The following is an 11,929-nucleotide window of genomic DNA, read 5'->3' on the forward strand; positions in this document are numbered from 1 at the left end:
AACAAATCTGTAAATAATTACAACAAATCTGTAAATAATTACAACAAATCTGTAAATAATTACAACAAATCTGTAAATAATTACAACAAATCTGTAAACACATTACAACAAATCTGTAAATAATTACAACAAATCTGTAAACACATTACAACAAATCTGTAAACACATTACAACAAATCTGTAAATAATTACAACAAATCTGTAAACACATTACAACAAATCTGTAAATAATTACATCAAATCTGTAAACACATTACAACAAATCTGTAAATAATTACAACAAATCTGTAAATACATTACAACAAATGGAAAGTGATATTTGTTTTTAAATCAAGTCCAAGTATACCTAAATGTTGTAAAGTGTGTTGAAAGATTTTAGTTACTTGATTTAGAGTGAATATGATCCAACTGAAGTCAAATATAATTTCTCATTATTTTATATAATATATATGGTGACAAATAAATGTTTGGATAACTTTTCAAAAGAACAAACATTCAATAACAAGTCTTTTAAGGCAGGTAAGAAAAAATAAAACTTTGGAAGTAAAATCTTCAGATTTCTTAACATTTATTAATGGTACCATCATGGTCTGTCCTGTGCAGAATGACTAAATGCTAAATTATTTCTTTACTAAAACCTCTGTAACTTTGCTCCAGTTAATTTCAGCAGCACAAATCTTTGCACAGGTGATGTCCACAAGTGGATTTATGGTTTCCAATAGTTTTTAGCCTGATTCATTATGATTTTAAATAGGTTATATACTGTCTAATGAAAAAATTATTCATACAGAAGAAAACAAAAGTTCCATCCCTAATATGTCTAAAACCACAGAAGCTGTTTTAATTTTTACACTTCTGATGACATCTCTCAAGTGTTGCTTTATTTTGATACCAAGATGATTTAAGTAGTTTGTAAATGCTGAGATACACTCAGTTACATTTCAGCATGGGATTTAAAGCAAAAACTTCAAGAAAACCCCTTGGGGCTTTAGAGTTAAAGATTTAACAGCTTCAGATTATAAAAACTTCATTTCTGATGGTTTTTACTGTTTCAGGCTCAGATGTGTTCCACCCTCTGGAGGCTGAAATCACCCACAATGAAACAGCCGACCCCCCCGCGACCTTTCACCTGCCTGAACACGACGTTCCTGAGGGTTCCCTCGGCTTTTCCACACCTTCTGTGGGGTTTGAACCGTCGCCTGAGCAGCTTCGAGCAGAAGAGAGAACCTCCCCCTCCTTACAGGAGTCCTTCTCCCAGCTCGTCCTCTCAGAGAGTCGTCCTCAGGACTCTGTTGTCACTGAGGCCGTCAGTGAGCACAGTGCAGGAGAAAACCACGAGTTTCTTCTTGTTTCAGACAAAATAAAAGTGGGTTTTTCTCTTTCTCTCTGTCAATATTGATTTAATCCTGAACTCACGTCACACTCCTGTCTGTCAGGAAGCAGCCGAGGAGGAGGGGATCCTTGAGCAGTCCCAGATAACGTTAGTGAGTCTGACGGACACCACGCTCCAGGATGAGGAGACCACCATCGTAGAAGAGACCGTTCAGGAGGACCCCCTCTCTGGGGGGGTGAAAGAGGACGAACAGACGGAGGTATTTAACAGATGCTCAGTTTGACTCGTGCTGCAGGTTGTTTGATCTCTGAACCGTTTGTTCACCAGGAGCTTGTTTCTACATCGTTACCAAAGGAGACCCCTGAGGACCAACGTCAGGCACGTTCAGGTACCATCAACAAAAACATTTTTTATTTATTTAACCTTTATTTATCCATGTAAACTGTTTGAGAACCACTTCCTGTTACAAACACGACACTGCTGTTTCTGCACCAGATTAAAAACAAAATGTTTTCATCAATCTTTCATTCGTGCATCTAGACATCTGTGCAGCACCCTCCTCACCCCTACTTCAGTTCCAACAGCCTTGGATAATCTTTGTTTTTGTTTTTTCTCCAAACATTTTCTTACACAATAACATAAAGTCAAACTCATTGTTACATAAATAGAGAACAAAAAGGTGCGAACAGTAAATCTGCTAGCTTTAACATCCAGGGAATGTTTGAGTGAGCCAAGCTGAAAACACCAAACATCTGGATGGCCTCACGTTGATTTTAAAGTTTGATTTTGCTCGACAGATTTCCTGCAGGAACAGCTGCCTCTGATGTTTAAAGCACGTGACTGAAAAGGAAATGTTTGCATCATGAAAAGTGATCAAATGTTTCTGTTCAGGGACCGTCCTGGAGTTCCAGTGGGGTCCAGGGAAAGACCTGCAGGAGGTCTTCCTGCAGAAACACACGGCTCTCCTTCAGAGCTCCAGCCGCAGGGTGCAGGAGATGAAAACCAAAGCAGCTCGAGCAAAAACTCAACCTCAGAACCAAGATCCAGTTAGAGCCGGATCCATCACCTGGATGGCAAGGACTACTTCAGAACCTCAGAAGAACAGCGGGACAAAAACCTCACAGCTTCCCTCTTCAGGTACATTTACATTAATATAATAAAACCTCAATGAAAATGATTGGGTTCAAGTTTTCAGCCGTTGCAGCCTGAGGTCACTGTAATCAAACAGGCAAAAAGGATCTTGCAGGACCCGCCTCAGGTTCTGTTTGCAGATTACCTTCGAGGAAATGTTATAGAGCAATTCATTACAAAGTTAACAGTTTGAAATTATCTTCCATCATCCATTTCTTTACCTTACAAACCTTGATTAGTTTTTAATCTTATGTTGATTATGATAGTTTTAATAAATTTTAATCTTTATTGTTGGTTTTATAAAATCAATGAAGATGAGTTGTCGGGATGTGCAATACTTTTGTCTTTGGTGCAAATTTCCTGTTTGTAGTTTCAGATGTCATGTTTCAGTTCAGCTGTTTTATTGAGAATTACACTGGGAAATGTTTGGTTTTCTTTTGTTCTTAATGTGTTTGTATGTCTTCACTGCACCTCTGCCTGCAACAAATTCCTCTTAGGGCACAATAAAAATATATCTTACCTTATTAATTTACACTTACTTAAAAAAATGTGTCAAGTGTCAAAAATAACCAGTGGCTCTGAAGTTAGAACTGGTTTTAGATCCAAAACTGGTTCTTCTATTGGTCTCTGTAGATTCTTTTAAATGAACTTGTCAAAAATAAATCAGCTGTTTGTAACAATCTTGTTTCCTCTCAGATCATGGCTCCAGCCTGAAACCAGCAGCTGAGCTGAAGATCTGCACTGCAGAGCAGAGGAAACACAACCTGTCTGTGATGCACAGGAGAACTCAGAGGTTTGATCCGGATCCATTTCCTCTCAGCTCGTTAACCTTCTGACTGATCTGATCTGTGTGTGTGTGTGTGTGTGTGTGTGTGTGTGTAGGCTGTACGAGCAGCTGGAGGAGGTCAAACATCTGAAAACCATCAGGACCAGACAAGAAGATTATGCCAAAAACAGACTGAAGGCCAAAGAGTTCCACAAGGTTTTTATTTAAAAAAAACATTCTGCAGGTGTCAAACTGCTGCTCATCAACTTTTAATTTTTTTTAATCTCCACAGAAAACGTTACAGAAGCTTCGTGCCAAACAGACTCGGTGACATGAAGACAATCTTTGATTCTTTTAGTGTTTTAATTTATGTTAATTTATTTGTAGATTTTACATCAATAAACCATTTTATGAACAGTTTCGTCTGAAAATTAATTTATTCTAAAGAGCTGAATATTTAACTTTCAAAACTTAAAAAAACACATTCATGAAGATAGTTGTTTATAGAAATGGCATTATGGTAATCTTTTGTTTTGTTTTAATCAAACCATCATTGCAGCAGAAAAAAAAATCATCTAAACAAAATGAAATCCTTTAAATTCTGTTTCAGAAGCTTTTAAACAAATCACTGAGACACAGAAAGTACTCAACAGATGTTAGTTTTGGCAGCAGCTCAGTAAAAACTGAAAAGGTTTCCTCTGCAGACAGAGAGTTTAAAAAACAAACTGTTCAACTCTCCTGCAGCAGAGCTCACAGTTTGGAGAACGTCACCGTCTTGGGACTCTTCTTCTCCATGGCAGCCTGAGCTGACTTCATCACATCCTGAGTCTGAAGCATGCTCATGTTCCACGCCGCCTGCAGACGTAAACACTGCGTTAGCTGCAGGATGACGCTGCTTCCTCTAACCGGAGCAGGATCTGTTGCTCAGATCATTTTTAAGGCTCAGTAGAAGAGCAGAGAGTTGTCCTCACCATGTAGTGCAGCCCCTCAGCTACGCTGTGGTCTCTGGAGTAGATCAGGTTCAGTTTGGTTCCCTGCACGGCCACAGGACTGCGAGCTGCGATCTCCCCCGCCACCTCCAGGGCTCCGGCCATCAGGGCCTCCTGGTCTGCAAACACCCGGCTGCAGGCGGAGGGAAAGAATTACTACAGAGCTGAAGAGTTAAGTAACAATATTATTTATGACCCGTCACATCGAAATGAGGATTAAGTCTAAAAGTGGTTTATAGAGAAATAGGCAAATAGAGTCAAAACATAATGAATAAATGCTTTATCAATGTATCATTTGAATGAGCTGTCTGAAATATAATCATAAAACTAATTTTTGTGCAGCAGCAACAAAAACACTGAATTTGAGCAAAATATTTAGAGATTTTCCCTGTGAGCTAGAAATGTTTTGTTTCATTCCAGCTGGGAAATCTCAATATTCAAATAATATTTGAAGTTTCCTCTTTATAAGGACATCAAAAATTCCTCATTAAAATTAGGATTCAGACCAAGTATTGTTGTATTATTGTTACCAACAAGACAAATTAAGTCGTATCTCTGGATGCACTTATGATATCAGAATGATCCAGGTGTCAAAATGTAGCTCTTAAAGCAGGAATCTGAAAATGTAATTAGGTCATTTTGACCAAATTTGACAATCCTCATTTCGATATGATGGCTCACATTTATTAATCACTTGATGAATACAAAAAAAAAAAACTAAAAGCTACTTGTATTTATAAAATACAATTCAATGTTAACAAGACAGTAAATTAACTTTAATGTGTAAAAGTATTGTCTCATCTCACTTAATGATTATTAATAATGTAAACTTGGCACAAAAAGTAAGAAAATTAGTGATTGATTTGTTGTAAAAATTCTTGGCAGTAAATCCTATAATTGGCAAAACGAGTCAACAAAATCAGCTGACAGAAGATTTGACAAATTTTTCATGAACCCACATCCTCAGCTTTACTCCTCATCCCACAAATGCATGTTCCTTACAAATGTGGCACCATTAAAAAGTTAAACACTAAGTTAACAGTAATTTACTGTTTGAGCTGCATTTATTTACCTGTTTTGTGTGTCTGCTTCAGTTAGAAAAAGTATCTGACAAACCACTGAGCTGATTCTAATAAAACTGAGTAAATATATACAACTGATTACAATTTGGGGTCAGCTGGATTGAAGATGACCATTAATTAACTGTAACTCAGTTTTACATACTGAGCTAAAACTACACTACAAACATCTTGTTTTTAGTTTTGCCAACTTTGTCACTAGATTTAGTGTGTTTTCTGACCCCACTAAGGACTTTTTATTTTTTCTTCTAAAAGCGACAAATCTAGCGATGTTTTTTCCCCCCGGTGTTATTAGAGACTTTGACACTGCTTTCGAGCAGCGAGTGGTGCAGGGATCTCTCCAACAGCCTAGATCACAATTATTGACAAATGTCCACATATGAAAACTAGGCGATGACATCAAGTAGCTTTCAGGATAGAGCAGCGAGTTTTCTGCCTGAGGAGTCGGCAGCAGTGCTCGTTTTAGTCCGATTTAATGACAGCCTGTGTTTTTACCTGACCAACCCGCTGCTCTTGGCTTCATCGGCGTACATTTTCCTGGCTGTCAGAGCGAGCTCGTTCACCAGACTGAAACAGACACGACACCACAGGGCAGAAACATGGTCAAACTTCATTTATCAACAAAGTCTAACAGACTGAAACAGAGGCATGAAAACACACAGGGTCATTTAATGCAGTTTTAAAAAGGTCGTGAGTGAAACTAAAACAAATAAAAATGGGTTTGGTTCACCTGCGGCTGCCGATCACTTTGGGAAGTCTTTGAAGGGTTCCGACGTCTGCTGCGAGTCCGATATCCACTTCCTGTAGAGACAGAAACACCTGAGACTAACTGTTTTAATTTGGCTTCAGAGCTCTTTAACAAACAGACCTCTCACTCTGCACAGATGTTAAACCTTAAAGGTCTTTTCTGATTTAAAATTATTCTTTTCATTAAAGTGAACTCAAGTTCTAAGGAAACTTGTTTTTGTATCAAAGCACCCAGGTTCAGTCCATCTTTCTGTTTCTCTTTATTACTCCGATTCTTCCCTCAGTTTTGTGTTGAGATTATTTTGTTGTTTAGTTTAACTCTATATTTTCCACGTACTTTAACCTGAAACCAGGCGTCCTGGCTGCAGAGGCGAATGTCGCAGGCTGTAATCAGATCGACTCCTGTTGGAACAAAACACAACAAACTGAAACATGACGGCTGCTTTCACTCCTCACATGAATAAATGAAACAAAAATCACAGAAACAGGAATTCTAATGTCAAGGAATTCAAATCAGCACATTAACGCACAAAAACACAAATAATCCTAAAATACTGAGAAACTTAAAAGTTGGACCAATACAGAAGATGAAAACAAAAACAAAAGCTGATAAAGATTCTGAATAGTTAAAGCATCAAAGTCAAAGTTTTAGTGTATATTTTATTTTAATGATGGACCAAGTATCAAATGTGAGAATAACCTAATTTTTTTTACTTAAACATTGTTACTGTTTGAAATTTTTATTATTATTATTTAATATTTTTTTTACATGGGGCAGATATAAGATTTTTTTTCTTTGTGCTACCTTTCATTTTATTTGATGTATTTTTTTGTAAGTGAATTTCTTTTGTTTTTAAATTAAATGAATAAATGGATTTAAATTTTAAGTTTATCAAATGCAAATATAAATATTTTAAATGTCCATTTTTTAAAAACCGTGTAAAATGTTTTTCACAAATCAGAACTTAATTCAGTTTTTAGTGATATAATTCAGATTTAAAGACATTAAAGAGTTCAGATGTTGCTGTGATAAAACTAATAAAAGACAGGAAGTGTTAGATTTAACAAATAAAACGTTAAATGTTAGATTTTTTTAAATCTTAAACAGGGAAACGAGTTTAAGCTCTGATTTTTTCTCTATAAAGATTCTTCTCTGTTAAAGTCAAATGTGAAGATTTATTCCTGACAAGAGAAAAATATGATGTTTTTATTTTTTAATCAGAAGTCTCACCTCCTCCGATGCAGGCGCCATGAACAGCCACCACTACGGGCTTCGGACACTACAGGAACAGAATCACTTCAACATTTTGACTCAGATTTTCTTTGTTCTGGGTGATTATCTGAAGCTCTGACCTTCTCTATGACGGAGAAGGTTTCTTGATACTTGGTGACGGTTCTTCTCAAGTTCCAGGCGATCCTGGCCGCGTCCTCGCCTTCCGGCTGGAGCACGTCACCCGCCATGTCCATCAAGTCCAGACCTGGAAATCAGCAGAGCTGAGGGAATAAAAAAAACATCAGACTGTGAAGGAAGCGAGGGCATTAAGGCCGCCCGACACCCACCGGCCGTGAAGGTTTTCCCTGCTCCAGAAACGACCACCACCCTGCAGTCTTTGTCCTCAGAGATCTCATTAAAGCACTCCACCATCTCTCTGAAAAACACCCAGAAGCTTCAGTTTCAGATCTGAAAATATGTAATAATAATAAAAAAACAAGATTCAATAAGAAATAAAAACGTTTTCCCAACAGCTCTGCGACATCCAACAATAACAGTTAACTCCAGGAACACATCGAAGAGATTCCTGCCTCCAGAAAGCTTTGTTCATGGCGTTGAGTTTCTCCGGCCTGTGGAGTTGGACGTGTGTGATGGACTCTGCGGGGCGACTGATGGCCAGCGTGGTGTAGGGCGAAGAGGGGGGTCCATCTGAGGTCGACATGGTTCTGATGAGAGCCTGAGCAGGCAGCTGAAACCTCAGGTCTGAGAGGGAAGAAAACAACAGTAGGGTTTCATTCACAGGAGCTGGATGACCCCTCCCCCACACACACACACATTTCTTTATATTTCTTTCACAAATAAGTTACCACATGCTTAAAAACAAAAATTAAATACTGCCACTCATAAAAATAATGACGTTTCTACAGATTTATTTATATTTTAGGACTTAAAATGTTTTATTGCAACACTACTGTTTAGAAAACTTGCAATTCAAATGCTAACCCAGCAAAATACCATAAAAGTAGATTTTAGAGTTTGGAAAAGCTTTCTGCAGTAGTTTCGTAAAGCAGAGCGAAGCTGCAGTGGCGACCTTTAACACAAACCTTTTGTTTTTGGCACGTATTCCACTGTAAACAGGTGCACTTCTAATAACACACAAGGACATTTAAAACAAACAAACAAATAAAAATACAAGTCGATAAAACCGAAACATTTGCACTCACATCTGGGGATAGCCGACTTGATAATTAAGGACAACATCACCCTTTGAACCCTGGACAGCCCGGAAACTTTAGTTACTCATAAAATTAAAACAGAGCAGGTCACCTGATGCTAACTAAACTAGCTGCTAACGGTTAACTCACGAGTCTTTGCTGCGTCAGTCAGTAGCTGACTTGCTGAAAGAGGACGCGACTGTTTTTAATCAAATTAAAAATTTCAAACAGCAAGAATCATCACTTAAAATACTTTTATAGCTCTTATTAACTTACATGTTACCTGAACACCTAGGTAGGTAAGTTCGCTTCTACGGTGGCCGATAAGCTCAAATAACGCACTGATGCTGGAAATCCCAGCTCAAAACAGTCCGTTTAATGAGTTTCGATTTATAAAGATTTGTAGGTTAGTAATTTAATTATTGTTTTTATTATTTTCATTTTTTACAGCTTGAGTTTTACTAATACAAAAATAGCTCGAACCAAACTTCAGCGGTCCATCGGCATTTCTGTCCGTGTAGTTTCCGGTCCGTTCTTTTTTCTCCTCCGCTCCCGGTTCTTCTCTGCTTTTCGGTCCACGTGTAAGCTAAAATATATTTTCCCTTAAAAATTTAATCCATAAAATTGGACCAAATGGCTTCATCGTTCGAACAGATGAGAGCGAACGTTGGGAAACTCCTACGAGGGATCGACAGGTACACTAGATTAGCTAAAATAACTGGTAAATCAGACGATGGTGCTAACGTTAGCTTAGCATGTTTGCTAACATAAACCACTCTTCGTCGCTTTGGATCTGTTTTATTTACACTATTTTACCCAGGCTGAATGATTTATCCAGTTTAGGTTGGGATAGTTATTATAGAAGCTGTATCGTAATTTGATTTAACCAACATTAGATTTGATCTGAGCTAGTTAGCAAAGTTTGCGATAGTAAAAAGTCAAGATAAATCGATTTTTCTGTTATTACATTTTTTATTTTTTACAAAACTGTTATCTGCTTGTGGATTTTAAGATAAATATGTTGGAAGAGTTATGTTTTTCTCTTCTGTATTATTTGAACTTGTATTTATATTAGGACCTTTTATGTTTTGTAAACTGAGGAAAAATATTGAAGCTCAATGTCTTTAATAGAGGTGTTTATAATTAAAATAAAAATGCGCAAAATAATAACAATTAATTATTAAATGTGTTAACAAATTTTAAAGCACACATTATCTGGAATTGAATTAATTGAACCATAACACTTAAATCATTTAAACCACTAAAAGAACTGAAAATAGGCCTCAGGTTTTATTTGCCAGTTTTTCTTGTCTAGGAAAACTAAACAGAAGCTGCAAATGTTTCTAAAAGAGAAGAAAAGGGTAGTTTATTTTAAAAATGTGCTCACATCTATACATTTCACTCATGTCAGTTTAATTTGCCAACTGAGTACAACTGCATTCAGGTGCTAAAGTTTTACTTAACGGCTATCAAAAAGGGGAAAAAAACAGCAAAACAACTTTTAAAAAACATTTTCCCAAATTCAGCATGTAACTCTTTGATTGTGTAAACAATCAGGAAACAAGCGTTGATTTAATGGTACTTATCACCTGTATCATCACAGGTACAACCCTGAAAACCTCACAACGTTGGAGCGCTACGTGGAAACGCAAGCGAGAGAAAACGCCTACGACCTGGAGGCAAACCTGGCCGTGTTGAAGTTGTATGTTCCAACATAAATTATTTATCAGTTTTTATTCCAGGTTCGATTGAATATTCTTGATCTTTAGACACACGGCGGCTCTTTATAACTCCTCAGGTACCAGTTTAATCCAGCCTACTTCCAGACTCATGTGACGTCACAGATTCTGCTGAAAGCTCTGACCAACCTGCCGCACACAGACTTCACTCTCTGCAAGTGCATGATCGACCAAACACACGTATCCTTTTGGTGCTCCGTCTGTTTCTGCTTTAATATTGTTTTTTTAATTGTTTGGTGGGTTTTGTCCTGAGGGTTTGGGGGGGTCTGTTTCCTTGACTGCTGTGTCGCAGCAAGAGGAGCGTCCCATCAGGCAGATCCTCTACCTGGGGAACCTGCTGGAGACCTGCCACTTCCAGAGCTTCTGGGTATGAGGCTCACAGAAACACCTCGGTTTCATCTCGTCCTGCAAAAGCCTGTTTTTAGCCCACTTTATTAAACTTTTTTAAAATGTTTCTCTCCTCTTTGTGGTCCTCACAGGCGAGTCTGGAGGAGAACCGGGAGCTCATCGATGGCATTACTGGTTTTGAGGACTCCGTTCGAAAATGTGAGCGTCGATTTCTGACAAAATGATGACAGTAAATTATTTGTTTTATTGGACTGCCAACCAATCAGAAACTACAGACTGACTCAGAAAATAATCCTGTTTTAAACGTCCCTGATCTACTCCCTCAGTCATCTGCCACGTAGTGGGGATCACCTACCAGACCATCGAGCACCGGTTACTGGCAGAGATGCTGGGAGACCCCCTGGGTAAGACCTCTGAGCCACAGAGCTCCGCTTACTCAAACTGTGGCTTTTAAAGCAACAAAATACAGAAATATGTCAATTATATGAAGGTACTGTGTAGAAATTAGAGGACTTTAGTTAATGCCTACATACATAATGCTATTAATGCTTTTCACCTTTATTAATAAATAGAAAACATTAAATATGAATAGAAAAGAAGGATAGAAACAGCCTTTATTGTCCCGCACGGGGAAATTCAGGTGTAGTAGCAGCAGCAGACACATACATCAATCCACAGAAACAGTATATTATATTTCTATGTGACATTATCAACTGTAGCAATAATAATAGAATTAAAGATAGTAACAAAACAATAAACATAGATAAAAATAAGAATAATAATTACTGTACCAGACTATCAAGATGAATTTGGATAAAATGAAAAATATGGCAAGTTATTGTGCAGAAAAATACGAAATTACTGGAAAAAACAGTCATGACAGACTCAGGATCCGAGGGGGTGTGCAAAATGAGTCGAACTCAGTCATTAAGTCCAGTGCAGAAAAAAAAACGATGTACAATTTACTCTGGTTATTATGTATGTAATGATTGAGAGGTAGAGTTGTTTGATGTGCAAACACAAACATGGATGTTAATCGAGATTGCTGGGAGCAGTGATGGTTGTAGAGTCTAACAGCTGATGGGAGGAAGGATCTGCAGTAATGCTCCTTTGTGCATTTAGGATGCAGCAGTCTGTCACTGATCAACAAATGCAGTGTGTGGAAAACGTTTCAAAAGCAACAAACCTGACAGGAGGTTTTCTTAACTGTACAGGTGCTGGTCATAAAATTAGAATATCATGAAAAAGTAGATTTATTTCAGTAATTCCATTTAAAAAGTGAAACTTGTATATTATATTCATACATTACATACAAACTCATATATTTCAAATGTTTATTTCGTTTAATTTTGATGATTACAAATGACAAC

At 37.5% G+C, this 11,929-nt stretch overlaps 3 protein-coding genes across 6 annotated transcripts in view; 2 read left to right on the forward strand and 1 right to left on the reverse strand.

Annotated features, from left to right (window-relative positions):
* cep295 (centrosomal protein 295) overlaps positions 1-3,647 on the forward strand; it is a 20,473-nt gene extending 16,826 nt beyond the window's left edge. For all 3 annotated transcript variants that reach the window (XM_014015894.1, XM_014015895.1, XM_014015896.1), the window contains exons 23-29: positions 1,056-1,366; positions 1,437-1,592; positions 1,661-1,721; positions 2,225-2,470; positions 3,161-3,257; positions 3,347-3,446; positions 3,523-3,647. In XM_014015894.1, coding sequence (XP_013871348.1) covers positions 1,056-1,366; positions 1,437-1,592; positions 1,661-1,721; positions 2,225-2,470; positions 3,161-3,257; positions 3,347-3,446; positions 3,523-3,561 — 1,010 coding nt within the window. In that variant the 3' untranslated portion in view covers positions 3,562-3,647. The remainder of the gene's footprint in view (positions 1-1,055; positions 1,367-1,436; positions 1,593-1,660; positions 1,722-2,224; positions 2,471-3,160; positions 3,258-3,346; positions 3,447-3,522) is intronic.
* ech1 (enoyl CoA hydratase 1, peroxisomal) lies at positions 3,433-8,522 on the reverse strand (the record flags this gene model as incomplete). Its single annotated transcript, XM_014015922.1, is given in 10 exon segments — positions 3,433-4,085; positions 4,202-4,352; positions 5,794-5,865; positions 6,029-6,099; positions 6,383-6,447; positions 7,277-7,325; positions 7,399-7,523; positions 7,606-7,694; positions 7,849-8,020; positions 8,482-8,522. Coding segments are annotated over 10 exon segments (940 nt in total), but the record flags the coding sequence as incomplete, so codon positions are not given.
* Positions 8,523-9,001: 479 nt separating this feature from the next.
* eif3k (eukaryotic translation initiation factor 3, subunit K) overlaps positions 9,002-11,929 on the forward strand; it is a 6,603-nt gene continuing 3,675 nt past the window's right edge. The window contains exons 1-6 of one of the 2 annotated variants that reach the window (XM_014015929.1): positions 9,002-9,167; positions 10,076-10,174; positions 10,271-10,391; positions 10,504-10,578; positions 10,691-10,757; positions 10,886-10,963. In XM_014015929.1, the coding sequence (XP_013871383.1) occupies positions 9,106-9,167; positions 10,076-10,174; positions 10,271-10,391; positions 10,504-10,578; positions 10,691-10,757; positions 10,886-10,963 (502 nt within the window). In that variant the 5' untranslated portion in view covers positions 9,002-9,105. Of the gene's footprint in view, positions 9,168-10,075; positions 10,175-10,270; positions 10,392-10,500; positions 10,579-10,690; positions 10,758-10,885; positions 10,964-11,929 lie in introns of both variants that reach the window. The other variant, XM_014015928.1, reaches the window with a different exon arrangement.

Source organism: Austrofundulus limnaeus, unplaced genomic scaffold (genome assembly GCF_001266775.1).
Source record: "Austrofundulus limnaeus strain Quisiro unplaced genomic scaffold, Austrofundulus_limnaeus-1.0 Scaffold136, whole genome shotgun sequence".
Taxonomy (NCBI): Eukaryota; Metazoa; Chordata; class Actinopteri; order Cyprinodontiformes; family Rivulidae; genus Austrofundulus; species Austrofundulus limnaeus.